The sequence below is a fragment of the Monodelphis domestica genome, chromosome 1 (genome assembly GCF_027887165.1).
Source record: "Monodelphis domestica isolate mMonDom1 chromosome 1, mMonDom1.pri, whole genome shotgun sequence".
Classification (NCBI taxonomy): domain Eukaryota; kingdom Metazoa; phylum Chordata; class Mammalia; order Didelphimorphia; family Didelphidae; genus Monodelphis; species Monodelphis domestica.
This window is the reverse complement of record NC_077227.1, coordinates 674,033,855-674,060,394: the sequence shown is the minus strand read 5'-3', so window position 1 is coordinate 674,060,394 and position 26,540 is coordinate 674,033,855. Positions and strand designations below refer to the sequence as shown.

The following is a 26,540-nucleotide window of genomic DNA, read 5'->3' as shown; positions in this document are numbered from 1 at the left end:
TGCTCTTTCCTCTGACTTAATTTATTGTGATAAATAGAATTAAAAATAAAATATTCATTTATTGGCACTAAATTTTGCAAATGTATTTCTTCCTTTACACTTAGGTCTTCAGTCAACTTGGGTCTGTACTAAAAAACTGTGACATTTCTGTACATTTGGTGGAAGTAAGCCAGAAATTAAGTGAAATCCAAGCCCTGACCCTGGCTGATGAGACGGTCACCCTAGAGCACAATGCTGAATCACCAGTGTACATGAAAGGCATCACAAAGTCGGGAATTCCCATTTACTGGTACCGGAGTCTGCAAGATGTGCCACAAGGTATGAATTTGTATTGACTGGCTTAAGCATTTTGATCAGTACACCTCAGAATGACTGAAATGACAATGAGCTTTTTACCTTACAGTACAAGACTTTAACTATAGAGGAAAGAGCACCTTAAAAAGAAAATTAACTTGTAATAGTTAAGACCATGCTTTACTCATTTAATATATAAAAAAGTTTTTAAAAGTTACCATTCCCTATAATTTTTGTCTTTCATTTGTTCAGTAATATCAACCTACTGTAGTATGGTTAGATTAATATAAACTCCCCATTTGATGAGAAGCTCCTTGAAGGCAGGGACTGCCTTTTGTCTCTTTTTGTATCCTCTGCACTTAGCACAATGCCTGTCACAGAACAGGTGCTTAATAAATGTTTATTGGTTGATGTTGATTGATATTTAATACTGATTATGCAGCCAAAGGCAAGAATAACTGAAGGAAGGAAAGTCCTAATATGTAAAAATTTATTTTTTTTCTTTTAAAAACATCTATTTTTACTTAGACCAAAGTTTTTGTTAGTCCCTTTTTAGAATCTCAATGGTAATTTTCAATAGTAAATAAAATACTGAACTTGTCCAGAAAAACTCCCACCACTAGAAAACCAGTATTTGAGACGCTTTAGTTCTTCTCTTAACTAATAAGTGATATGAATTTCCGTTGTCAATTGATCTCTCTTTGCCTCAGTTATTTGACAGATGAAGATAGCAGTAACTGTCCACTGTCTGGCTTATGTTGTAAACCTTATTTCTATGTGTTGTTTTTTAAGCTGGTGACATACTTTGCTTGGAAACAGGCATACTACAATAGAGTGGAATAATTCTGGATATACATAGCAAAGGAAGAAAGGGACAGCTGTCATCCACAAGGATAATTTGGGAAATTTTTACAAAGTATATTGTTTTGTGTAAAAAGTGTTTTATAATTATGTTTGTGTAGTTCCTGAGTTTGTTTTGGCAGATACATTCCCAGATATTTTATTCTATCTGTGGTTATTTTAAATAGAGTATCTCTTTTTCTCTCTTCTTGCAACACTTTGTTAGTAATATATTTAAATGCTGATAATTAATGTGAGTTACTTTATATTCTGTTTCTTTACTAAAATTACTGATAGTTTCAATTAACTTTTTAGTTGAATCTCTATGATTTTACACTTATACCATCATATCATCTGCAAAAAGAGGTAGTTTTATTACCGCTTTGCCCATTCTGATTCCTTCAATTTCTTTTTCTTCTCTTATTGCTAGCATTTCTTATACTACATTAAATAATATTAATAATAATGGACATCTCTGTTTTACTCCTGATATTATTGGAAAGACTTCTGATTTATCCTCATTACAAATAATACTCGCTGGTTTTAGGTAGATCCTTCATATCATTTAAAAAAAAATTCTACCTATGCTTGCCAATTGTTCTTCATAGGAATAAGTGCTGTATTTTATCATAGGCTTTTTCTGCATTTATTGATGTAATAATATGATTTTTATTAATTTTATTATTTTATCAGTATGATCAAGTGCACTCTGTACACAAATGAATTAATGAAATATTAATTATTCATGATAAGCAGAGCCAGTATAATTAAAATAACAATCTTACCTAAACAGATCTACTTATTCAATGTCATCCCAATCATATTTCCAAAAAATTATATTATTGAGCTAGAAAAAAATAATTTAAAATTTTATTTGGAAGAATAAAAGATCAGGAATAGCAAAAGAATTGATGAAAATTGTAAAAAAAGGAAGGAAGTGTAGCAGAACCAGATTCTAAACTGTATTATAATAAAGTAGTAATTGTCAACACTATCTGGTAATGGCTAAGAAATAGAAAGATAGATTAGTGGAACAGAATAAACATACAATAAAGAGTAGTTAAAGATTATGGTAACCTTGTATTTGTATACAAAGCTATTAGAATAAGAAATCACCATTTGCTGGGACCACTGGAAAATAGTTTGACAGAAAGTAGGCATAGACTAATATCTTATACCATTCACTAAGAAAATATCAAAGTGTATACATGGTCTAGACATAAGAGGAGATAATAAAAAAACTAATACAGGGAATATATTACCTAAAAGATTTCTAGATTGGAGAGGAATTTATGAGTCTATAAGAGATGGAGAGTATTGTGATATGTAAAATGAATAATTTTGAGTCTATTAAATTAAAAAGTTTTGTACAAATAAAACATTGCCTACATGATAACAAAAGCAGAAAATTGGGGAAATTTTTTCATAATTTCTTGGATAGAGTTCTTATATCTAAAACATTTAGAAATCTTTGTCAAATTTATGGAAATAAAGAGCCATTCTCCAACTAATAAATGGTAAAAAAATTTGGATAGTTTTCAGATTACAAAATCAAAGCCATATATAGGTATATGAAAAAATGCTCTAAATCACTACTCATTACAGGAAATGTACAGGAAAACAATTCTGAGATACCATATTTCATCCATCTGATTGGCTAAAATGACAAGTGTTGGGAAGGGATGAGGAACTGTGAATTGATCCAGCCATTTTGGAGACCAGTTTGTAATTATGCCCATAGAGCTATAAAACTCTGTATATCTGTAGATCCAGCTAGGTTTGTTTCCCAAGGAGATCAAGACAAAAGGAAAAGAACCTATGTTCCTAAATATTTATAGCTCTCTTTAGGGTGGCAAAGAACTGGAAATTGAGGGGATGCATGTTGTTGGGGAATAGCTAAACAAATTTTGATATGTGATTGTGATGGAATACTATTGCACCATAAGAAACAATTAGCATATTAATTATTTTTAAAACTTGGAAAGAACTTCATGAGATAATGAAGAATAACCAAGAGAACATTATGTACAGCTGTATGTATAGATTTAATATTTGAAGAATAACTTGTCCAAGTTTACCTCCAGAGGATGAACCGGGAAATGGAACACAAAATAAATAAATAAAAATAATCTATATATTTTGCTGGATGATACTTTCGGTTGTGTGGGGAAGGGAAGGAAGACCTGGATTTAAAAAACAAAACAAAACACAACTTTTTAAACAGGGGGAACAAACCTTGTAACAAACATATATATATATTTTTTTTCAAATAAAACAATTCCACACAGTATATGTCCAAAAAGGTAAAATTATATATTTAAATGTTTACTATTTTCCTTTTCTCTTTTTAAACAGGTTACAGTTTTTATTTAGCACATGAATTTTTTGATGCTCTTCCTGTGCATAAGTTTCAGGTAATGATGGAAAAACTTTAATTCTGCATTTGCTTATTAACAAGAGTAGGAATCCAACATGGTGCAAAGAAGAACTTTATGTTATTACTTTAGCTATTCACTACTTCAATTATTTTTGTCTCCAGAAGTTATATTTAAACCTGTTTGTGTCATGAAATTTTGAAGTCTTAGGAATAAATAATAGAAAAATGGACACCAACAAAACATTAAGAAAGATGCTATAAAAATTGTAATGGATAATAAATGTTACTATGGGGATTTAATTATCCATAGGTGGGAAAGGGTATTTTGTGTTCCAATGTGACATATAGGAAATATTTTCTTCATTCTTTTAGAACATTAAAAATTATTTGCAGAGATTGAGAATATTTTTTTTCACTTTTCCTCATTTTGATGGGCATAATTTAGATTTGGTAGCATTTATAAGCATTTAATGTCAAGAACAATTGCAGTTATTCTGTTAGGTGGAGCTTTATACATATAGTGATATGTATAAAGCTCCACCTAACAGAATATGTAATATGTAATATGTATAAATGTTATCTCTCACCTATTACTTTTAACATTTAACTCCTATATAACACTTCCTTCTTTAATCTGAGAAATATATCCTTGCTCTGTGGCTACTTCTGCCTGTCACCTGCAATATTCCTACATTTCACCAGGAAGATCCATACAGAAAGTATTCATAGGGCGGGAGCCACTTAGAAAATCAAATCCAAATTATATTTGTTTAATTATCTAGAAAACCCAACAAGGATGGCGTGAAGTGTTCATTGATGTAGACCCACAGGATTCTGATAAACTGAGATTTGTATTGGCTCCTTCTGCCACCCCGGCAGAAACCTTTATTCAGGTAAGATAAAGATATATTTGTTTGTTTTTCCCCTTAACTTTGAGCAGCTTCCATTATCTCATGATTATGTAGCTGTATCTAACAAAAAAAGTCAGTTGATCAGCAAGCATTTTTAAACTTCTATTATGTGCCAAGCACTGTGCTAGATTAGGGAAATAAAGGCATAAGTGAAATAGTTCTTGCTCTCAAGGAACTTCCATTCTCTAGAGGCAAATCTAGAGATGGCAAATAAGCATATAGGGATATATAAGTATATGCAGCATCTAGTCAAATAATTTGTAAATTTGGAGTAGTTTGGAGGTAAAGTCACTAACCACTAGGGCTAAGGGGCTGAAGAAAAACCTCATGAAGCCCTTGAACTGAGCTTTGAAGATAAGGAATTCTGGCAGAGGTGAGGAGGCAGGGCATTCCATTCATGGGGGCAGCCTCTGCACAGGCTGTGGGTACAAGGTGGGCATGAGAAACAGCTGGAAGACAAAGTGGGCCTGATTGCAGAACCCACAAATGGGAGAAATGTGAAATAAGGCTGTAAAGGGAGCTTGGAGCCAGGTTGTGAAAGGCTTCAAATGGCAAATGGAAGAGTTTGTATTTGATCCTAGAGGTAATAGGAAGTCACTGGAATGTGAGGGCTGTGGCCAGACCCCTTTGGCAGCCATGTGGAAGATGGATTGGAGGAGAGTAAGCCTGGAAGCAGGGAGACTGCCAATTAGGAGGCAAGTGGTGGTGATGATCTGAACAGGGATGGTGGCCATGTGAGTGAGTAAGAGAGAGAGATGTTGTGGAGACAGAATTCATAAGAAGTGGCAACAGACTGGACGTGCAGGATGGCAGAGGGTGAGGAGACAAGGATGGCTCCAAAGTTGTGAACCTGTTTGCTGGAAGGATGATGGTACCCTTAACAGGAATAAGGAAGTTCAGAAGAGGAAAAGGGAAATAATCATAATAGAGAGATCAAATTTTTCATTTCACACCTCATAGAGTAGGTAAAAGGAGAAAGGTATAGTATAGATGTTATTATTTTTTAAATTACATTATTTTATTTTGATTTGTAAAATTATTGATACTTTTTTTTTTAACATGACAAATCTTCTCAACCAACACCAAGGCAAAGAAAAGCACATTTCTCCTGCTTCCCTAAAAAGAATTAGATTATTGATTATTAGCAGAAACAGTCGTAGAATTATATTTGGGACTGGGAGAGATCTAAGAGGTCATTTGGTCCAGTCTTCTCATCTTACAGATGAGAAAATAGACCCGAAAGGAAACCTTGCCCAGGGTTGCACCATTAGATGGTGACAAAGCTGGAATTTAAGTCCAGGTTTTCTGATTCCAAGTCCAAGGTTCTTTTCTCTGCACAGTATTGTGTCCTTTAACTCTGGTAGCATGGCACTAACCACTGAGAATGGCTATTTTTAGCCAGAATTGTGTTTCCCCCTTTATTGCTACCTTCATTGTGTATATTGTTCTTTTGACTCTTGCTTTTTGTCATTTTGCATTGCTTCATACTAGTCTTCTCATGTCTTTCTGAATTCCTCATGTTTGTCATTCTCTATTGTATAGCATTGTGCCATGCACGGTTTGATCAACCAAGAGCTAATTGTTGATCACAGATTTTGTTTCCCTATAGATGTATGCTTTTTCTTACTGTCAGCCAATTAATTGGGAAATAGTTGCAGTAATGGCATCTTCTAGGATTGAACTTCCATATGAAGCAATAACAGATTTTTTTGCCCTATAATATTTTCAAAAGGTATTAAAATTAAATATCTCATTTGCTCAATTTCTAGTTTTTATTAGAAAATTACCTTTATTTTCAATAAAATAAGCTTTCAAGATCATCTCAACTCTTTTAAAAGTCCTTTTCCTGTTTGGCCTGTAGATGGCAATCACACCCCAGTCAGACTGGCATTTTATAAGTTGGGCAAAAACTTTCTTCTTGTTGAAAATTTTATTTAATTAGTCAATTTAGAACATTTTCCCTTGGTTACAAGAATCATGTTCTTTCCCTCCCCTCAGCTCCCCCCCCCTTCCCTTAGCTGACCTGCAATTCCACTGTTGTCCTTCATCAAAACCTATTTTGATTGATGTTTGCACCAGGGTGATCACTTAGACTCTACATCCCCAATCATATCTCCCTTGACCCATGAATTCAAGCAGTTGTTTTTCTTCTGTGTTTTCTACTCCCACAGTTTTCCCTCTGCCTGTGGATAGTGTTCTTTCTCATAGATCCCTTCAGGTTGTTTAGATCACTGCATTGCCATGAATGGAGAAGTCCATTACGTTTCATTGTACCACAGTGTGTCAGTCTCTGTGTTCAATGTTTTCCTGGTTCTGCTCCTTTCACTCTGCATCACTTCCTGGAGGTTGTTCCAGTCTCCATGGAATCCCTCCAGTTCATTATTCCTTTGAGCACAATAGTTTTCCTTCACCAACATATGCCACATTTTGTTCAGCCATTCCCCAATTGAAGGGCAGCCCCTCATTTTCCAATTTTTTGCCACCACAAGATTGGGCAAAAACTCTTGATATTGTTTTGGGGCATTAGGATTTCAGAAATATTTACTTGAGTGTCCCCCCAAAATCATCCTATTAACAAACAAAATGTAAATAGAATACTTATTATTACCATTTTTCCTGATACTTTTAAAGCAATAATCAATGTAAAACCCAAGGGCTTTGTCTTTATAATGTGGTCCAATGGAAAGAAATCCTTGCTCTGAAAATACTACCTGTGACCTTGGGCAAGTTCTGTCACCTCTATGGGCCTTAGTTTCCTCCTCTGTAAAATGAGAGATTAGACTAGCTAACCCCCAGGGTGCCTTCTACATCCACACCTAAGATGACCCTATTCCTGTCACTGTTTTATATTTTCTCACAGCTTTCTAAAATTTCCTAAAAGTAATTCAATTAAAAATTTATAAAGTGTCTACTTCAGTGTTAGGAGCTGGTGATAGAAAGTAAGATACCACGTGATAGTCACCTTACCCTATTAATAGTTAAGAAGCTAGAGATGGGCATCTCACAGTTATGCTCTTAAACTAAAGGTCCTTGAAAACAACCAGGTTCCACCATCTGGAAGGGGATCCCTTTATTTGTTTCTTTAAACTCACTGTGGGCCATTAGAAGTCCTCTTTTTCTCTTAGGATAGAACATGATCGAGCAGGCCTCCTTCAGTTAAGTTTATTGCCAGCATTATGCTTTTCCTTTCCTACTAATTTAACTCAGCACTAAGACTGCTTTGCAAAAAATCATCCAGCTTTCCACTGTAATTACTGTTTTCTATTCACTTGACCTTGTGGCCCAATCCAAAGAAATTTATACCAGGACCCAAGGGTCCTTTGTTGTTAGCAATTAAAGGATCCAGTTGCCCAAACATTCCCGGGGTTACCTTTAAACCTACTTTTTTCCTCTTCATCTCAAAGAAAGAATTTCTACCCATGAGCCATCATTAACTTTTTTTTTCTTAGAAGCTCATAAATGAAGATAAACAGTGCGGCAGTTTTTAAGAGGATATAAAATTAATTCTAATTGATAAAAAGCAAATTTTTAGTATAAAGCCTTCTATTTTATTCATGTTATTAAAATATGATAATTTACTATTAAAAACAATTATAAAAATAATGGTTTCCTAACTTTACATTTATCCCATAATTCCTAAAGTTTGTCCATCTGCCTCAGCTGAGTCAGTAACTAATTTATTGTTCTGATTAGTCATTTCATTTCTCTGGTTAACTTCCCTAGTTAAAATGAATTTATTGGATGATCTCTAGGGTCCATTCCAGCAGTAACACCGCATCGACAAGTGTGTTTCCTCCTGGGTTTTGGCTTTGAGTATTTCCAAAAGTGAGTAAAACGGTGATGGAGGATTTTGTGGTTACTTGCCTTTGTGAGTGAGTGGGGCACTCTAGGGTATGACATTCTAAGAATTTCCCCAAAGCTTACCAGAGAAAAAGTGTCATGTAAAAGAATGAATGTGGGATTGCTGTGGGATTGCTAAGGAGAACAGCTAGGTGGTGCAGTGATGGAATCAGGAAGACTTACTAGCTGTGTAACTGAGCAAATCCCTCGCCTTAGTTTCCTCCTGTATGAAATGAGCCAGAGAAGGACATGGCAAACTACCCTAGTACCTTTGTCAAGAAAACCCCTAATGGGGTCACAGAGTCAGACACAACCGAGGCAACTAAACAACGCAAATGAAAAGGCCAGACCACTCATATAGAGCCTTCATGTTTACGCCCAAGTGCTCCTTGGACGCCGTCTCATTTGTTCCTCCTGACACACCAGTGAGGTCAGTGTGTGATTACTTCCGATCCCCATCCCTTGGGTCTCCCCCTTTGTTATACTTCCTCGGCCCTCACCGCCTCTCACCTAGCTTAGTGCCGCAGCTTCCAGATTGCGCTCCCAGCCACTCAGGCCGCTGCGCAACCTGACCCCAACCCCCGCCTCTGCCTCAGCGTTATTCCCGCTCCTGCGCTCTGCAGCTCGGCCAGACTGGCCTCTCAGCCTCACACAGGGTGCTCCCAACTCCCGCTTTGTGCCTTGCCTGTGAGCAGTGCCCTCCCTCCTGACCTCCTCCCCTTCCTTCCAGATGTCGCTCATCCGAGAAGCCTGCCAGGGCCCCCCCTCCCGACTCCCTTGTCTACTCCTATATAAAGACATGTTCCCATGTGATACTCTGTTTGTGACGAGCATGTTTACGTATGCCCTGCTTGTCTCCTTGAGAGACTGTTTCCTTCTTTGTCCCTGCTGCCTAGCATCGTGCCGGGAACGTGGTAATGACTCAGTAAAAACTTGTTTGGTCCTACAAGGAACATGAATGTCCAAAGCCGAGTCTGAACATAAATCTTTCTTCCCCGAAGGCCAGAGCTCTGTCCAGGTTGCCCTGATGTCTTCCAAAGGGCTCTGTACCTTCTGTCTTACTATGGTCCAAGACACAAGAGCACCAAGGGCTGGGCGTGGGGGTTAGGGGAATTGCACAGGGGCAAACAACTAGGTCATGTCTGAGGCCATATTTAAATCCAACTCCAGGCCTGGTGCTTTATTCACTGTGCTACCTGGATGTCCCCATTCATTCTTTTTAATTATCAGAAGTGTAAAAATGGAGATTTGAACCCCAGACTTCAATCCCCAGAAGTCCTTGGTAGTTCCCAGAATTCCCTATAAACTCACCTGAGTCCTCACCTGAGTGCGAGATCACAAATTATTATTTAAAGGGGCTCTCCGCCTACTTTGCTCTCTCTTCTTCCGCTTCTAAGCACATGCGTCTCTCTACCTGGCAGGCAAGATGTAAGTGGCTGTGAATGGGCTATGTGCCCTAGGAACGTGCTTTCTTATTTTGTATTTCTTTTTCCTTGATTTCTAATAATCTTTAATAAATCTCTAAAAATATAATACTTTTAGTTGAGAACTAATTTAACTGTTACAGAAGACACTGCTAAGAGCCGCACACTGAACCTACAAAAAAGTAGCAAGTTTAATGAAAATTCATACTGTAACCTTTAGAGTTACACAAAAGTAGACTCGACTTCCTTGAGAACTAGTGGGCGCCCTGTTATTTGAGGTCTTCAAGAAAAGACCAAATGCCCATTTGCTGGGTACTTGGGAGCAGGGATTACAACTATTCCAGTTTCCCTTGTGACGAGGGAAGAAGCAAACGTTTCTCTCATGAAAATAATGTGGCCATTCATTGTCTAGAACGAAACTAACTTCATGCCTGTTTGGATACACCATTTAACAGCGTTCATCTCAGTGATGAGCAAAAGAATTGGTAGAAGTCAAATACACTATCTACTGGCTGCTTTTCCAAGATCCACCTAGTTCTGGACTTTATGAAAATTTGAGGCTTTGAATCAGCTTAAATGTCCCTGAAGTTGAAAGAAATGGACATTATGCCAGTCCAGAACCATCAAGATTGTTCCCAGAAGTTTACAATAAAGAATAATACGAATAAGTTTTTACGTACTAGCATGTCTATAATATTTATAATTTTTTAATAGTAGAACTAATCAAATTCAGCATCTGGGGTATATTAAGTTAATAAGTTACATAGTTCTATACCCACCACTGTGCTGAGTGCTTTGGAAAATACAAAAAATACTTGGATTTATTTATAATTTAATTATGAATTCACTTGAAGAATTGAGGGCCTTACATAATGATGTTAAATTAGAAGGTAATAGTTGTAGATATAGGTTATCACTTGAAGATTTATACTAGTAAAAATTAAAATAATCTTTTTTTTTTAAACCCTGACCTTCCATCTTAGAATCAAAATTATGTATTGGTTCTGAGACAGAAGACTGGTAAGAACTATGCAGTGGGGGCTAAGTGACTTGCCCAAGGTCATATAGCTAGGAAGTGTCTGAAGCCAGTTTTGAACCCAGGACCTTCCATCTCTGGGCCTGGCACTCAATCCACTGAGCTGCCTAGCTGCCCCCAACAATTATAATAATCTTAAGTGTGCTTGTTTATCTGATTAAAATACTCTTTAAAAGAATTGAGGGCCTTATACACTGACATTAAATTAGAAGGTAAATAATTCTAGGTACCATTTCTATCGCTTGAAGATTGACACCAGTAACAATTATAATAGTCTTAAGAGTGCTTAAATCATATTTATCTGCATAAAGTAAAAGAGTATTCTTTTAGTAACAGTAATTCAGACAATTGCATCTTTTACTAGAGGAAACCAAAACTCCACTAATGTGTAAATATCAGATCTCTCTCTCTCACACACACACAGAGTTATATAGAATTCCTTAAAAATAAGGAACACAAAAAGATATATGAAATATAATTTTTCTTTATAGATAAAATGTGCATATTAATAAAGTTTTGGGTCTGAGCTTTTTGACTATTTGTTTCTGCATTTCTGTTTGTGCTAGCCGGATGAAAAAAGGGATCATGTGGAAGTGTGTCCTGATGCTGGAGTTATCATTCAGATCCTTTCTAAATGTATTGAAGAAAATGGAGGTGCTGCACTGATTGCTGATTATGGCCATGATGGCACAAAGACGGACACTTTCAGAGTACGTATGACATTAATACTACCTATTAGTAACAAGGGTGTCTGTTCATCATAAAAGTAAATTTGTATCTTATGTTCTTTAAGGTTCTGTGGGGTTTTTTTCCCCTTTGAATCTTTTCTGCTCATACAAACTGAAAACTGTCAACAGTGGTCCAATCCTAGGGTCCCACACCAAACTCTGTTTCCCCAGTTTGTCACCTTGAGACTATATGGATTTTATAGGTGCTTGTCTATGTATTATTTCCCCAATATAATATAAGTTCTCTGAAGGCAATGACTGCTTCATTTTTGTTTTTGTATCCCCAGCAGCTAATATAGGGCCTAGCACACAGTACACTTCCTACGTATTTACTGGCTGATTGATCTGGCTTTTTACAGAGACTAGCAGGATCTAGCCAACAGAAGATCTTGCCATCTGCCCTGCTGCTATACATCTTTCTCTCTCTCCCCCCCTAACTTTTTAATCTTTGATCATGGAATAATAATCAAATCAGTATTAGCTTTGCTGCTGGAAGGGATGTGATAATTTGTGTCTTGGGACTCTCCTCACAGCCTGGGGCTTCTTAGTCCAAAGCTCCCTTTCTCTGATGAGCTCCCCAACATTTGTTGTCTCCCAGGGCAGTGATGCCAAACCTGTTAGAGTCCAAGTGCCCAAACTGCAAGCCTTCCACAGTATGTGAGCCCCCTACCTTACCCCAGATAGGGGAAGGAGGAAGTGTTACTATTGTGCTGCTGGGCAGGGTGATGTGAGAAATGTCCTCAGGTGCTCATGGAAAGAGGGAAGGGAGCAATTCCCTCTGGCACATGTGCCATAGATTTACCAATACTGCTCTAGGAGAATGTAAGCTCCTTAAGGTCAAGGGACTGTGTTTCTTAGGAAGCATGTATCCCAATAACTACCATAATGCCTACCACATTACTGGTTCCTGGCTGATCTCAGTTTTCTCAACAGTTTTCACTAGATAGTTGAGTTCCACCATATATTGACATCCTTCCCAAATCCCTGCCTTCACCCAACCTACCATTCTTTATTCCCTTCCAATTTTTAATCCAATAGCATCTCAACTGTCTGCCTTTTCTGCTTTTACTTTTAGGCTGATGGGTGAAATTAGAACAGGTGCTTAACCTGAGGTCTGTAAATTTAATAAAAAAGTTTTGGTAACTATATTTGAATAGAATTGATTTTTTGTAATACTGTGCATTTTTAAACACTATTCTTAGAAAAGGTCTATAGGCTTCACCAGGCTCCAAGAAGAGTCTATGAAACAAACTCTGCATTGTGAGGAAGTTACCATCATGCCAACCAAATTCCCTACAGAGTCATGTCACTTCATTTCCCAGGATCTCAGAGATGTTCAGAAAGATTTTATTCCTCCATATTTCCTCCCCTTTGTGGCCTTCTGAGCTCTTCTTTCAACCTTCCCAGTGCCATCCTTACCTTGTGATTTCTCGGCTTCTAACCTTGCCTCCTACTTTTCTTGGAATTTCATTTTTTGAAAATTCTGAACTTAAATATCAAATAAGAGAAGCATTTCCACATATACATAAAACAAAAAAAGGAGTTTATAGGAAACTGAAAACCTCTATTATATATCTGGCTTTTAAAAAAACGCTATCATAAATTCTTGACATGAAATTATCTGCCTCTCAGAATCTTTCCAGGCTTCATCCCATCCTCTTCTGTTCTCTTCTTTTTCATTAAATTTTTGGAGGGTTACTCTATCCCTGCACCCTCTCCTGCCCTCCCTCATCCTTCCCCCATTGGAAAACAAATAAATAAAACAAAATTCTTATACTTAGTATGTACAGTAGAGAGCAAAATGAATTTTCACTTGGACAGTGTCTGAAAATGTATGCTTTAGTCTGCAGTTTGAGCCTATTTCCTCTGGATCAAGAAAGGTATCCTCCACAGATGCTTTTTTGTAGATGAGGCAAGTAAAGCCACTGAAAAATTTGTCAGTATTTGCTCTGACGTCAGAGAGCCGGATGAAGGGCGGTAATGAGATTGTACCTGGACAGAGCCACTGTTATATGGCATAGACACGTCATTTCAGGACTAAGGGCTGCACTCGTACTGCTTCTCTACCCTTGCAGTTTAACTTCCAACCCCATCACTGGAGCTTAAAAATGGGGTTTGAGTTTTTTAAAAATAGGTTTTGAGAGTTTCTATAACTATGTCTTCATCCGGTAGCCAATCTGGTAATGAACTTCTCTGAACAGTTAACACTAAGTTACCAAATGGTTCCCAGGATACAGCATTGGGCCTGTACTTCCAGCTTGGCATGACCTGACAGACAGAGCTCAGGCTCCATTGGCAGTCTCAGAGAACCCAGGGCACTTCTCTACTGTAAGAAGCAGCAGAGAAGGGGCTGCTAAATAGCTCAGTGAATAGAGAACCAGGCCAGGGTTCAAGTATGGCCTCAGACACTTTCTAACAGTAGGACGCTGGGCAAGTCCTAAATGCTCTTAATTATTGCTCTTCTGCCTTGGAACCAATCAATTCTAAGACAGAGGTATAAAAAAACCCAACAAACAGCGGAGGAAGGCTTTTTAACCTTATTTTTAAGGAACCATTTACCCTTGGATCCTAATTCTTACATCAGCTCCCTCTCTCACTTGTGACCCCTTTCATGAATTTTTCCACATTCTACTTTAATTCCAGTCTAGTATGACTGGTTATTGTGAACTGTCAAATCTCGTAGTTGCTAAATTCTTAATCATTCTGGGATTGTTTTCCTCCTAATCTTAGCTATATTATAGGCACATTATCTACAATGCACTTGAAAAATCATAGCATTTAATCTTTATTCCTACAGTTGGCAGTCACAAACAGTCAAAACTAACCATTTCCTTTATTATACTTAAGGGCTTTTGTGGTCACAAGCTTCACGATGTCTTAATTGCCCCGGGAACAGCAGACCTAACCGCTGATGTGGACTTCAGTTACTTGCGGAGAATGACTCAAGGGAAAGTGGCCTCCTTGGGACCTATACAGCAATGTAGTTTTTTAAAAAATATGGGTATTGACGTCCGATTGAAGGTAATAGTTTGTCTGTTTTGTTACCACTGCATGATTTATAAATCTTCTTGATATTCCTTTAAGAAATCTCTTAAATGTGAAGGAGCTGCTAGCTCCAGTCCTGCAATATGCCAGTTATCTGAATTCACTAAATCTTTCTTAGCCTGTTTTCTCATCTGTAAGAAAAGAAACCAAACTAGATGCTCTTCAGTCATCTGCCGCCTTTTACATTCAGTGATTTAAGTAGTTTGTATCAGGAATAGCTTGAAAATGTCTTATTGTTGTAGTCAAAAGCATGAAACAACAATTGCACGTGAATACAGTATTTTTTAAAAAGTACTCAAAAAGCTAGGCTGGCAAATTTGGAGCCTAGTTATGGAGAGGTAAATGATTATCTTAAAACAGGAAATCTAATGGAATTCATAATATGGTTGTACAAAACTCTTAACAGTACTTTGCCAGTATGTGTACTATTTGAAATGTTATTCCAAATAAGAACATTTATCCCTTAGAGAATACCTAAGATTCAGGGACTATTATATTTCCTCACATACTTATTTTGTATTCCTAGAGAAGAAAAGAGAGACAAAAAACAGAATTCTGAACTATTGAAGAAAAATTTTAGGGGGCGTGAATCAATTGTTGGTGCCAAAGCATGGCACATTACATGCATGCCTTCCTCTCTGATCTGAAAATAATGCAGTTAGTACCAGACAGTTGGTAAACTAATTTGGGGGAGAATATCAAAGAGTATTTATTACTAAGAAAAACCTCATTTTCAGGTTCTTTTGGACAATTCCAGTGACACCACTACAAGGAAACAGCTCATTCATGGTTATGATATGCTAATGAATCCCAAGAAGATGGGAGAACGATTTAATTTTTTTGCCTTACTGCCCCATCAAAGACTTGCAGGTGGAAACACATGCCAATCAGAATCAATACCGTCATCTGTAGCTGGCTTTGGAGAACTCATTTGGAAGTGAGTCCTCAGCTAGGACTTCTCAGCTGTGCTCACCTCCTCCCCATCCCCCACCTTTTAGAAACTCTTCTTTCCCATTTTGAATTCTCCCACAAAAAGAGAAAAACTAAGAGTTGAGTTTTCACTTTGTGCCATAGCTAACATCTCAAAATGCACTATCATCTTTCTAAACTGTTAATAAAATTTATTAACTTATAAGGGGTTTCCTTCTGAAATGATTACAGAATTCTGAAATTTTTTATGGAATTTGGATATGTATAGTATTCATAACTATTGTTTTAGATGTAGAGTGAATACAAGAATAGGAATTTCAAATGAAAGGAAATTCCTATTTTCATATCGGCCAGAAGGATCAAGCACATGGCCCATCAACATTTCTAAAAGTGCCTCTGGAACCAAATTAATTGGAAAATACTCATCAAAATAAATAAAAATAATATAAAACATAAATAACATTACATTTCAAAACTGGCAGGAAGTGGCCTGCAGGGTTCCTAACATATTGTATTTGAATCCGCCACCACTGTTGTGGATAACTCGCCAAGACTGTGTTGAAGAAATCACCTGCAGTGATAGAGCTTTCTCATCTAGTCTATATCCCTTATTCCTTTATAATTAAATAATACCTCTTCTTAAGACTTAAGGCTTTGTTTAGTTCTCTGATAACTGTGGCAGCTGAGAACAAGTTTTAGTTTGAGACTATGGACAGTAAAAATGATTCCGAAATGATGCAGAAAACCTTCCTCATATGCTGTCATATTGTATTAATAGAGTTGAGACCTTCATATCCATATGCAGCATTCATTCTAGAAAGAAATTAAGCACCAATTTCTCTTAATAAGTGCCCCTAGTTCTGACCAGCATTACTGAGATCCAGGAAAGTAAGTAAAGAAAGAAAAAAATGTATTTCTAAAGGTCTTGAAGAGATAGGGCAACTAATTATTTAAGTCTTCGCACCAAAAATGGTCAATTCAATAGGGAAATACAGTTTATTTCCAAGATATTAAGAAGATATTTACAAACAATAGAATGTAACAAAAATATTAAAAAAGAACTGGACAGTGTCATAGGCTTCATATTTTACAATAACAAATATTTCTAGCAAACACTAATATTTTTCATACAATTACAACTTGAATTCAAGATAAAAAAAGGTTATTTATGCAGGTTATACAGCATTTGGAGTAATTTAGCCAACTCCACATTATCTGACAGTGACTTAACAACAAACTGATTTCTTAAAACTTATACTTTTTTAAAAAAATGAGTGCAATTAATTTCATGGCTTGCAATGTTTTAGTACAGAATTTTAGCAAACTAATAACATTCCAGTTTTTTTAAAAAATATTATTATGTGGTCCAATTACCACTGATCCCAATCTTCACTGCTGCATTCCACATGTCTGCTATGATAATCTGGCTCATTCATCCTTAATTTTGTGTGTGTGTGTGTGTTTGTAAAAAACAGGCTAACTTTGAAAGAATTTGGGGAAATATAACATTATTTAGTTGGTGCAATTTTTAAAGTAATTTTTTTTGCTTCTAAATTAATGTGGACAGTTTGTAAGATTTTAGTAAGGGAGCTCACCCAGAGATGTTTCTGAATGGATTATGATTCGGTCACCTTAGTTAGCAGCTGGACTTGTCAAACAGCTTGTACTTGGAAATGCAAAAGAAATCTTCACTGTAGCTACTGTGGAACATTAACTACCACAAAGTAGATATAGTGATTAGATTTCTTGGTTGGTGTGACTTTTTAAAAAAAATTACCTGATCCTGCTACAGATAGCAACACTTGCAAAAAGCCTGAAGCCGTCCGAGTATAGCAAATGTACATTTGGGTAGAAAAAAAAATGATCTTGTTTTTTTTGTCAGCCTGCTGCCGCCATGGAAGGCCATCCCTAAAAAGAGATGTGAGGAATGCCTTCTTTTGCCTCTGCCGCTCACATTGCCATTTAAGTGAGGGCTGTTAGCGGGTATCAGTGGGGGCCGTGGAGAGGCAAGGTGGAAGGGAGGAAATGTGGGTGATTTGGAGTCAGAGAACTACAGACAAGGTCCAGTGTAGCCTTTGGACCAGAAATAGATCACTTAGTTCTTTTGACTCCATCTTCCTCAAATGTACAATGAGGGGGCTGCAATAGGTCACCTCTGAGGTGTCATGAAACTACAATCAGAAATTCATGAGTATATGCTGAATTAATTTATTTATTAGCTTTAATAACAATTGGCCCAAGACTGCTAGGACATCTGATGGCAGCTATATAATAGCAATGGTTGTTAGGGATGCTGAGGACCTACAAGGAAACTATTTCATATCTATTAATTACATAAAATAAACCACCACACCCAAGGGTGTTATGGTGAATGTTTAATAACTGGGTCTTGGAGAAAAAAAATTAAAACTTAAAACCACAGCACACTTTCAAATTTAATCTGCATCATTAACATTTTCTCCCTCACTTCCTTAAGTCACAATCAACATAAGCCCCAATTTGTAGGACTTGCCAAGGCCCAGGGTGTAAATGCTCACACTAAAAATGGACCACCTGGGCCAGAGCTGGCTCCAGCACACCTCTACCTCCACCCCAGGGACAGGTGGACTGTCTGGAATAATTAAGTGTTACAGAGACAAAAAAAAGGTGACTCTACAATTACTAGAAGGTGTTTGCTATTTCAATCAAGGTGTACTTCATTTTAAAAAGTCTAAATAGCTATAAGACCCTCCACATTCTAGGGAATGCAAAGGAAAGGAAGAATGGTTTGGTTGTCTGTACTTGGTAACACCTAAAGTGTTACTTAAAACTTTCACCTATCAATAACCTTAGTGAATATTTAACACACTTGTCCCTCTTAATTTAGTCACACCCGTGTAGCAATAACCTGATAAATAGATCTGTAGATCTGTGCTAAATAAAAGTTAAGACTCCCAACGAGGATACTAAAATGTTAATAAGAATGTGAATATTTAGCAGCCAGAGCCAGGCTATAACAGTATACTACTAACCTGGCATTTAGATCAATGCTTTGTAATCTTGGTTTTATCACCCATGTAGATTCCATTATCTCAAAGGGTGTTACAAAATTTTTGAAGTAAAATTAATCCACTAATTTAAAATTTATTTGCCCATGTTATATATACAGTGTCACAACTCCAGAAAGGTTGGGAATCACTGATTTAAAAGTTTGGTTCACTTTCAAAAGAAAAGTGAATCAATTAATCCCCCCCCCCCCTTTATACATTCAGGGGAAAATCTTCAACTCCTACAAGGATCACTCAAATAAATGTTAGAGTCAACAGCAAATCTTAAATGCTCATTGTTTCCCAATGATCTCTTAAAATTCAAGCCTGTCCAATAACTAGTCTTTTAAACTAAGCTGAAATTTTGCAACGTTTGATCAGGCTATGAAACAACCTGCACTAGCTTGATTTTCCATAATGTAAAGACAGGAAAAGGGAGGCTGTATTAAATGCCAGAAAAAAAACAGTAACTGAAGGTACAGAAAAAAAATGATGATTGCACACTCTTCTAGATGTTCACAAGAATTCTTCATTCTGCTTTCATTACTTTAATTCTCCTCTCCTGTACCTTGGTCTTACAAACTACAGTATTGGTGTCACTGATATTGCATGTTTCCTCATATTCCTTGCAGACAAAAGCCTAACCAAAAGTAACATTTATGCAGAACCTATCGGTTTGCACATAAAAGAAACCTTTCATTCTTAAATAAGTATGTTGGTAGCTTAAGGATCTTCTTCCATATCGTCAGGATTGGGAGCCATAATGAAATGCTTTGGGTACACAAGGTTGTGCTCATTTGCATGCACTTCCCAGCGCGCATCATCACTTTCATGTGTGATATAACGTTCTCCAATTCGTGTTTCAAATTCTCTAAGGTCAAGCCAAGTTTGATAATCCTGAAAAAAATACAATGACAACCAAAATCATAAGATACATTTTAAATATTATTAAGCATCTGTGTTTCTTTTGATTAATTATTCCCCATCCCACAAGTCATGCAAACATTTTCAGAATTTAAAAATTAAGTTACTTTATCGTAACGAATACTTCCTCCTGCTAGAAGGGAGTCTTAAAATGCTCCCCTCTAGCTTTTGCAAAGAGAAAAAAGCTCTTAGAGAACCTCTATGTTTTATCATTAATTGGTATTTTATGACCTCTAAATATGAGAGCACCGCTACAGAACTTTAGTTCATTCTTCTGTTATCATTATATAGCTTTGTATTATACTTTGGGTTCTTGAAAATTTCCATATAAGAATCTGTTTGTAACCTAAGAAATCTTTATGTAAGAACAAACATATTTTAAGTCCATATGTTTTAGGATTTATTTTAATGACAAAAATGAACTTTTTACTAGTTATTGAAAGGGAACATTATTCTGTTCTAAAACCCAAGTGTTCCAGCTCTGGCAGAGTAATAAATAAGATGTAGGGACAGTATAAAGAAATGCACCACTGTCAGCAACTTATAGGATGCCCAAAGCCTACGAAATATTCATTTAAAAAATGAATTGTAAAAAAATCCAGCATTGAAAAATTTAAGGTTGACAAGTGACTTAGAAATCTTAGCAGAAAAAATGACTGGCAATTCAGTCTAACCATATAAATTGGCTTGAGAAGTGTCCTAGAGTTTCAGAGGAATCAAATAATTTTATTTATATGTAGGAATTTATTATCAGTTAATGAGAGACTAGTAGAGAGATTATTGCAAGTGAATATAATTTTACCTGTAACCAGGGGTGACTGAGGGACTTATCAACACTATAACGTTTCCTCATCTTCACCTGAAGCAAGTTGTTTATTAAATCAATTGCTAAGGAAGAAGGAAAGTTAATATTACTTAAAAAAAAAAGTAAACAAACACTTCCAAACCAAGGGGATTAAATCTGACCTCATGAATAGTATTATGATTTTGTACGACAATATTTCATGTCTGAAGCCACCTGTTGTGACCTCCTTCTTCTCCACAAATTCTCATTTCCAATTCTCCCTTCCTTTAATCCAGTCTGATAAAAATAGAGCCTTTTTCCTGGACAAAGCCAAGCTCTCTATCTTATACTCTCCTATCTCTAACAGATTACCCCCACAAGCACCACTTCTTTCTAATCGTCAAGTTCTTCCTAATATACTGATTCTACATTCTCTGGCTTCCCTCATTCTTAAAAAGAAACCCTAACTTGAACCTTGCATTCCCTGAAATTATTATTCTCTATCTCTGCTCTCTTAAATCACATGCCTAAGAAAATGCTGTCTATTCCTACTGCCTACCATCATTTTCTCTCACTGACTTCTCAACCTACTGCAATTTGGCTCCCAATGTCAATAATGAACTAACTCAGAACTCTCCAAAGTGACCAAAAAATCTCTTAAATGCCATGTCTAATGGCCTACTTTCAATCTTCTCTACAATATTGGTCAGTGCTGATCACCTGTGTTCTGGGATACTCTCTCCTCTGGGATTTTGTGAGACTGCTTTCTCTTTATTCTCTCCTCTTATTTTATTCATTGGTCTCTTTTGCTTGCTTATCATCCATATCCTAGTCCCTAACTGTAGGTATATCCCAAGGCTCTTTCCTGGACCCTCTTTTGGTGACCTCATCAGCTCCCATGGATTTATATATTATCTCTAGGAAGATGACTCTCATTTCTATATATCCAGCACTAGTCTCTCTTGTGAGCTCCAATCTGTACCACCAACTACCTATTAGACATTTTGAGCTGGAAGTATACCATATCTCAAATTCAACATGTCCAAAATATAATTTATCACCTTTTCTATTAAGCTCATCCTATTTCCATCCAATGCTTCCTGATCCTTAGGATTACTCTTTACTCTGCATCTCAGGCCACATGCCCAGTCGACTGCTCTCACAAAGCTGGCGATTTCTCTAAAGTGCAAGTCTGACAGCGTCACTGCCCTACTCAATTACAGTAGCAAATTATTATCTCTGGGGTCAAATATTAATTCTTCTGTCACTTAAGGCCTTCATCACCTGGCTACAGTCTGCATTGACAGCCTAATTTCTCAGGCCCCTTCAGCTGGAGAAGGAAATGGCAAACCACTCCAGTATCTTTGCCAGAAAACCCCAAATGTGGTCATAAAGAGTCAGTCATGATTGAAGAATGACTGAACAACAAACTCTTATGGACCCCTATTCCTATTTAGGTTGCTAAACTCCCTGATTTCTCCTATCGGCTCTCCTCCTCACAACTACTGCCTTTACATGGGACTTGGAGGGCTGCAGAGAGCATTCTAGCATCCCACATGTGGCTCACAACAACTCTGAGGGACTGAGAAGGCTATTATCCTCATCTCAGATTAGTAACAGACTCGGTGGCTTGACCCAAATCATTGGTAATACAGTAGATATGGCGGAGGGTCCATAGAAGTAAGACACCATTTCTGTCTTCAAGAAACTTGTAATATCCAGTGTTGCAGAAACAAAGCATTCACACATGAAACATATAAAACAATGAAGAGTGTCACAAGTGGACAGACCAGTTATGTAGAAACTGAAGGCATGGGAGAACAGGTACAAAAGAATGAATGCTGGCTCTGAAGTGAGAGCACCTGAATGCAAATCCTGCCTCTGTAGCTTACAACTTGTATGAGAGTAGACAAGTCATTTCGCTCCCTGTGTCTGGTTTTCTCATCTGTAAATTGAGAAAGTTGAAAGCTTCTGAGGTTCTTTCTAGCTCTATTATCTAGGATTCTATGGGAACACTTCCAGTTGGGGTAGTCAAGGAAGAAGGTAAGCCTTTAGAAAAGGCAAAAGTATACTATACTGAAGGTGGTAAGCAGAACTAATTGATTCAAGTGGATTGCTCATCTAGAAGTAGTTACAGCATAGCTAAAAGGAAATCTAAAGTTGGGAAATGGAAGACATCCTGCTAACAATGGAAGTCCAAGGCAAGTTGTTGAGCAGACAAGTATCTGGGGAAAAAGTATTAAAAAGTGAATGCTGAGTGATAATTATATAAAGGACTTTGGGGAGTAAAATCCAAGATAGAAGATCCATTAAAAGGAAAATGCTCAGTCCACACATAAGGTGACGAGAAATAGGCTAATGAAACAGGAAAGGGGCAATTTAAAGAATATGAAAGAAAGAAAAAAGAAAAACCCCTGCTCAAACCAGCTGGTATCTTCCTTCCCTCCTTCCCTGGGCACAGGCCCCTTTTGAATGTTGGCCCCTGATCACTCCCTGCCTCCCCACCCAAAAGGGCTCCACATTGATCTGCTTAAAAGTATATCCACTCCCAATGCACATTCCAGTGCATTGTACCATTCTGCTCATAGGCTCATAGGTTTTGTGTGGGGCAGAATGAATTCTGGATCAGGATCCTTCCCAAAGATCTAGTGGAAGAGGACAGTAACTCAGCACTTTTCCATTCCAGTCCCTGCTTCCCCAAGGCCTCTCCTAACACGTAGGGAACAAAAAAATCCCCAAGTTTATATACCAGTTGATTTTATAGATCCAAAATTTTTTCATCTCAAGGCAAATTGCCCTTAATAAAACTTAATTGATCTTGTTAAAAAAAATGAATGTGGGTTGCAGCTGGGTGGCTCAGTGGATTGAGAGCCAGGCCTGGAGATGGGAGGTCCTAGGTTCAAATCTGGCCTCAGACACTTCCCAGCTATGTGACCTTGGGCAAGTCACTTGACCCCCATTGCCTAGCCCTTACTGCTCTTCTGCCTTGGAACCAATGGATATGGGTTAAAAAAAAATGAATGTGGGGCCAAGTAAAAAGAATCAGAGATGATTTTAAAGAGTCAAACGGGAAGGAGAAACTTGCTTTGGAAGAAAACAGAGTTTAGACTCAAGATTATAAAACGAAATTTCATTCTTACCTTCACCAGAAATTTCTTTCCATGGATTGGGTGGGTACATAAATGCAGCATTTTGAATTTGGTCATTTATATCTTCATCTTCATTAAATGGAAATGTGCCACTGAGGCTCACATAAACAATAACTCCCACTGACCACATATCCAGAGAACGATTATAACCTTTGCTCCGGAGAACTTCAGGTGCGAGGTATGCGGGGGTTCCCACCACAGATCTCCTGAAGGACTTCTCACCTATGATTCGTGCAAAACCAAAGTCACACAGCTTCACCTGGAAATAAAAAATATTATTAAGTTACATATGTGTAGTTTGATTTACAAATATTTGTATATATAAACTCCCCAAAGAGTATAAAATTGTAACTATTTCAAAATGCCTTGTAAACTATAGGAATATGAAATTTGAAATAGTTTAAATAAAATATGCAAAACCATATGTATTCCATACTTCTGGATTATTAATCTATGAATGACATTAAATAACAATCAAATAAATGAACAAATAAATAAACAAGTAAATAGATGATAAAAAAAGCTCTAATGGGAAACTTCATTTTTTAAATTGATCTCTTCCTTCTTACCATATTACTAGGCAAGAAGGAAAATATCACCTTGAAGAATTTTACTCAGATCATTTCAGTCTTAAGAATCTAAATTCCTTTAGTGTTAAGAAGATTGTCTGCCAAAAAGTAGAATTTAGGACACCTTTGTCTTCATAACCTAGGGACCCAGTACTTTGATTCCCACAAAATAACAGCTTAATACATAGTGAATTAAATATTAATTTTTAAAAACTGCTAATACAAATGACAATAGAAAGAACTTAAAGCTACCATAGTGGAAAGTATAAGGGCTAACAAATTTAAAAGTTAGTCTGATGTGCCATTTATTTTTTAACCACCAGCACCTCATACAGTGTTCTATATGCAAAAGGAATCCCACTTCTGATGAACTCTGTTCTTTTAAATCTCAGGCAGTGGCACAACACTCACCTGAGGAAATGGTTCTGCTGAGGCTAGCAGTACATTCTCTGGTTTTAAATCACAGTGCACAATATTCTTAAAATGTAAATTCCTCAAAGCAACAAGTATCTGTGAATGAAATAAAATGATATTTTAAATCTTAGGATATTTATCTGTCTAGGCAGTGAGAAAAATCTAACAGTCAATAAGAGAGTATAATGCTCTAAGTTGTAACAAGGAGCTCAAGTTTCTGGGGGGTTAGTTCCAACTAAGATCCCCCTGGTCACTGCTGGATTGGATGGAAAAAATAGTTATCGAAGTCTTATCAATTAGTTGTCATTAAAAGTTGTTAAGGTTTCACTGCAATAGTAAAATTATAATATCTCATGTCAAGTTTATTATTGAAAAGCAGGGGTGTCATCATGCAAAAAGCACTAGTCGTGCAGTCAGGAAACCTGGGTTAGAAGTTGCCCTCATGTGATTGGTGAAGTCATTTAATTTTTCACTGTGTCGTGTACTCATCTTCACAGGAAATGGGAGTGGGTAGGCAAATGGGTGGGGTTTGTGTGGGGGAGATTTGATCAAATGTCCTCTGAAAAGTACCCCTCAGCAAAGGACCAAATATGAATGAATGAATGTCCAACTCCATGAGAAATGCTCCAGTCCAAAAAAAGACCATGGCATGATTTCATCAAGTGGACTAAAGGGACTTAATGAGCAGAAATTCTCTAGATCAATTTCTTGATTAAAAAAAAAAACAAAAAACAGGAATATTAATGTCCTAACTACTTATTGACAAGGTTGTTGTAAGGCTACCTTGAAGATTTTTCTCAATTTTTTAAGACTACCATCACTTTTTAAACATTCTGAATTTTATAACATTTTAATTAAAAACAAAACAAAATCCTACAGCAAACTGTCGATAAGGTTCTCCCACCTCCCTCCAACACAAAAGCATAATTTCTCTTTAAAGTTAAAATTATTCCCTATTTCAAGAAAGAGAAAAAAATACCTGTGTGACCATGAATTTAGTAATTCGCTCAGGAAGTCTACTTTTTTCACTAGAAAGAATCATTTCTAGCATATCTCCGTGTAGCTTTTCCATGACTACAAAGACTCGTTCTGGGGTCTCAAACATACATTCCAGGTTTACAATCCCAGGATGGTGCAAATTCTGAAAAGTGTTGACAGAATCCAATTAGACAGATATTGATATAAAATTTTTGCAATGTGTTTTATGTCATGTCACACAAGTAAGACATGTTTAAGGTAAAAATTACCTAGGAAAGGAAACAAAGTTAAGAAACTCAATGGAATAAAGGCAAACCCACCAAAACAAATGAACAAAATTAACCACGATGACATATTTCACCAAACCAGTCTGGATGGCCAATTGCTATAAATCATTGGAAAGAGGTATGTATGTGTGTGTGGTGGTAGGTGACTCCAAAATTGAATATACAAGTAGTTATATATATGCTAAACAGACATTCTTATAGAAAGAGATATGCAACATCAACCAAGTTTAGTAAAATCCAAGTTAGTGGTTGCAGAGGCCAGTATTTGCAAATGATTCTCTGCTCAAATTTTTAGAATTCAAGCTGGACCAATTAGTCAACCTGATACTCTGATTGTATTGACAAGGAAACTAAGACACAGAAGAAAGTAATAATCTTTTAGCTTTTTTTCTTAGAAGGGCATATCAGTGAATAGACAGTCCCAAACTGTATCTAAAAATAGAAAAAGATTCATTTCCTCAGGCTGTAGAATAATGAGCTAATATTTGTGAAGTACAGTGCCTGGCACATAGTAGGCACTGTATTATTATTATTAATTGAATTCTTTTTAAAAAGCACAAAAAAAGAGTTAAGTAGTAGTAGTGGCTTCTTTCAGAAGAAAGAGTAAAATTGTATCTATGTAGATTCTAGAACATTATAAAAGTAACTTACTCTGGATAACTAGGTTTTCTGGGTGCCTTGGGGTTATTAACCTTTTAAGTGATGGGACCTTTAACTTTTTTATTGTACCTTATCAAATGGAAATTTCCTATTTTGTGCTTCAATTAGCATTCAGCAAGAGGATCCTTTGAGAAGTAGGGCACAACTCATGCAATCTATATTTTGTATAGGAATTTAGCATAAGAGCTTTCCTGGAAGTTGATTGCTTTGTAAATGGGCTCTCTGTTAGTTTAATGAACATTTATTTTTCCTAGCTGACCTATGATGGACTTTTGACCTTTGGTTCCATGTAAAGAAGTCTCTTGCCTTTGATCCTTAGGAAGT

At 36.7% G+C, this 26,540-nt stretch overlaps 2 protein-coding genes across 5 annotated transcripts in view; one reads left to right on the top strand and one right to left on the bottom strand.

Moving 5' to 3' along the window:
• The window catches only part of NDUFAF7 (NADH:ubiquinone oxidoreductase complex assembly factor 7), a 28,556-nt gene extending 12,926 nt beyond the window's left edge, over nucleotides 1–15,630 (top strand). For all 3 annotated transcript variants that reach the window (XM_007477033.3, XM_007477032.3, XM_056795482.1), the window contains exons 5-10: nucleotides 105–318; nucleotides 3,490–3,548; nucleotides 4,294–4,404; nucleotides 11,289–11,432; nucleotides 14,298–14,471; nucleotides 15,233–15,630. In XM_007477033.3, the coding sequence (XP_007477095.1) occupies nucleotides 105–318; nucleotides 3,490–3,548; nucleotides 4,294–4,404; nucleotides 11,289–11,432; nucleotides 14,298–14,471; nucleotides 15,233–15,436 (906 nt within the window). In that variant the 3' untranslated portion in view covers nucleotides 15,437–15,630. The remainder of the gene's footprint in view (nucleotides 1–104; nucleotides 319–3,489; nucleotides 3,549–4,293; nucleotides 4,405–11,288; nucleotides 11,433–14,297; nucleotides 14,472–15,232) is intronic.
• A 777-nt stretch (nucleotides 15,631–16,407) lies between these two features.
• The window catches only part of PRKD3 (protein kinase D3), a 124,920-nt gene continuing 114,787 nt past the window's right edge, over nucleotides 16,408–26,540 (bottom strand). For both annotated transcript variants that reach the window (XM_056795312.1, XM_001363077.4), the window contains exons 15-19: nucleotides 25,271–25,432; nucleotides 24,289–24,387; nucleotides 23,300–23,567; nucleotides 20,178–20,263; nucleotides 16,408–19,348 (exon numbers count right to left, since the gene is read on the bottom strand). In XM_056795312.1, the coding sequence (XP_056651290.1) occupies nucleotides 19,175–19,348; nucleotides 20,178–20,263; nucleotides 23,300–23,567; nucleotides 24,289–24,387; nucleotides 25,271–25,432 (789 nt within the window). In that variant the 3' untranslated portion in view covers nucleotides 16,408–19,174. The remainder of the gene's footprint in view (nucleotides 19,349–20,177; nucleotides 20,264–23,299; nucleotides 23,568–24,288; nucleotides 24,388–25,270; nucleotides 25,433–26,540) is intronic.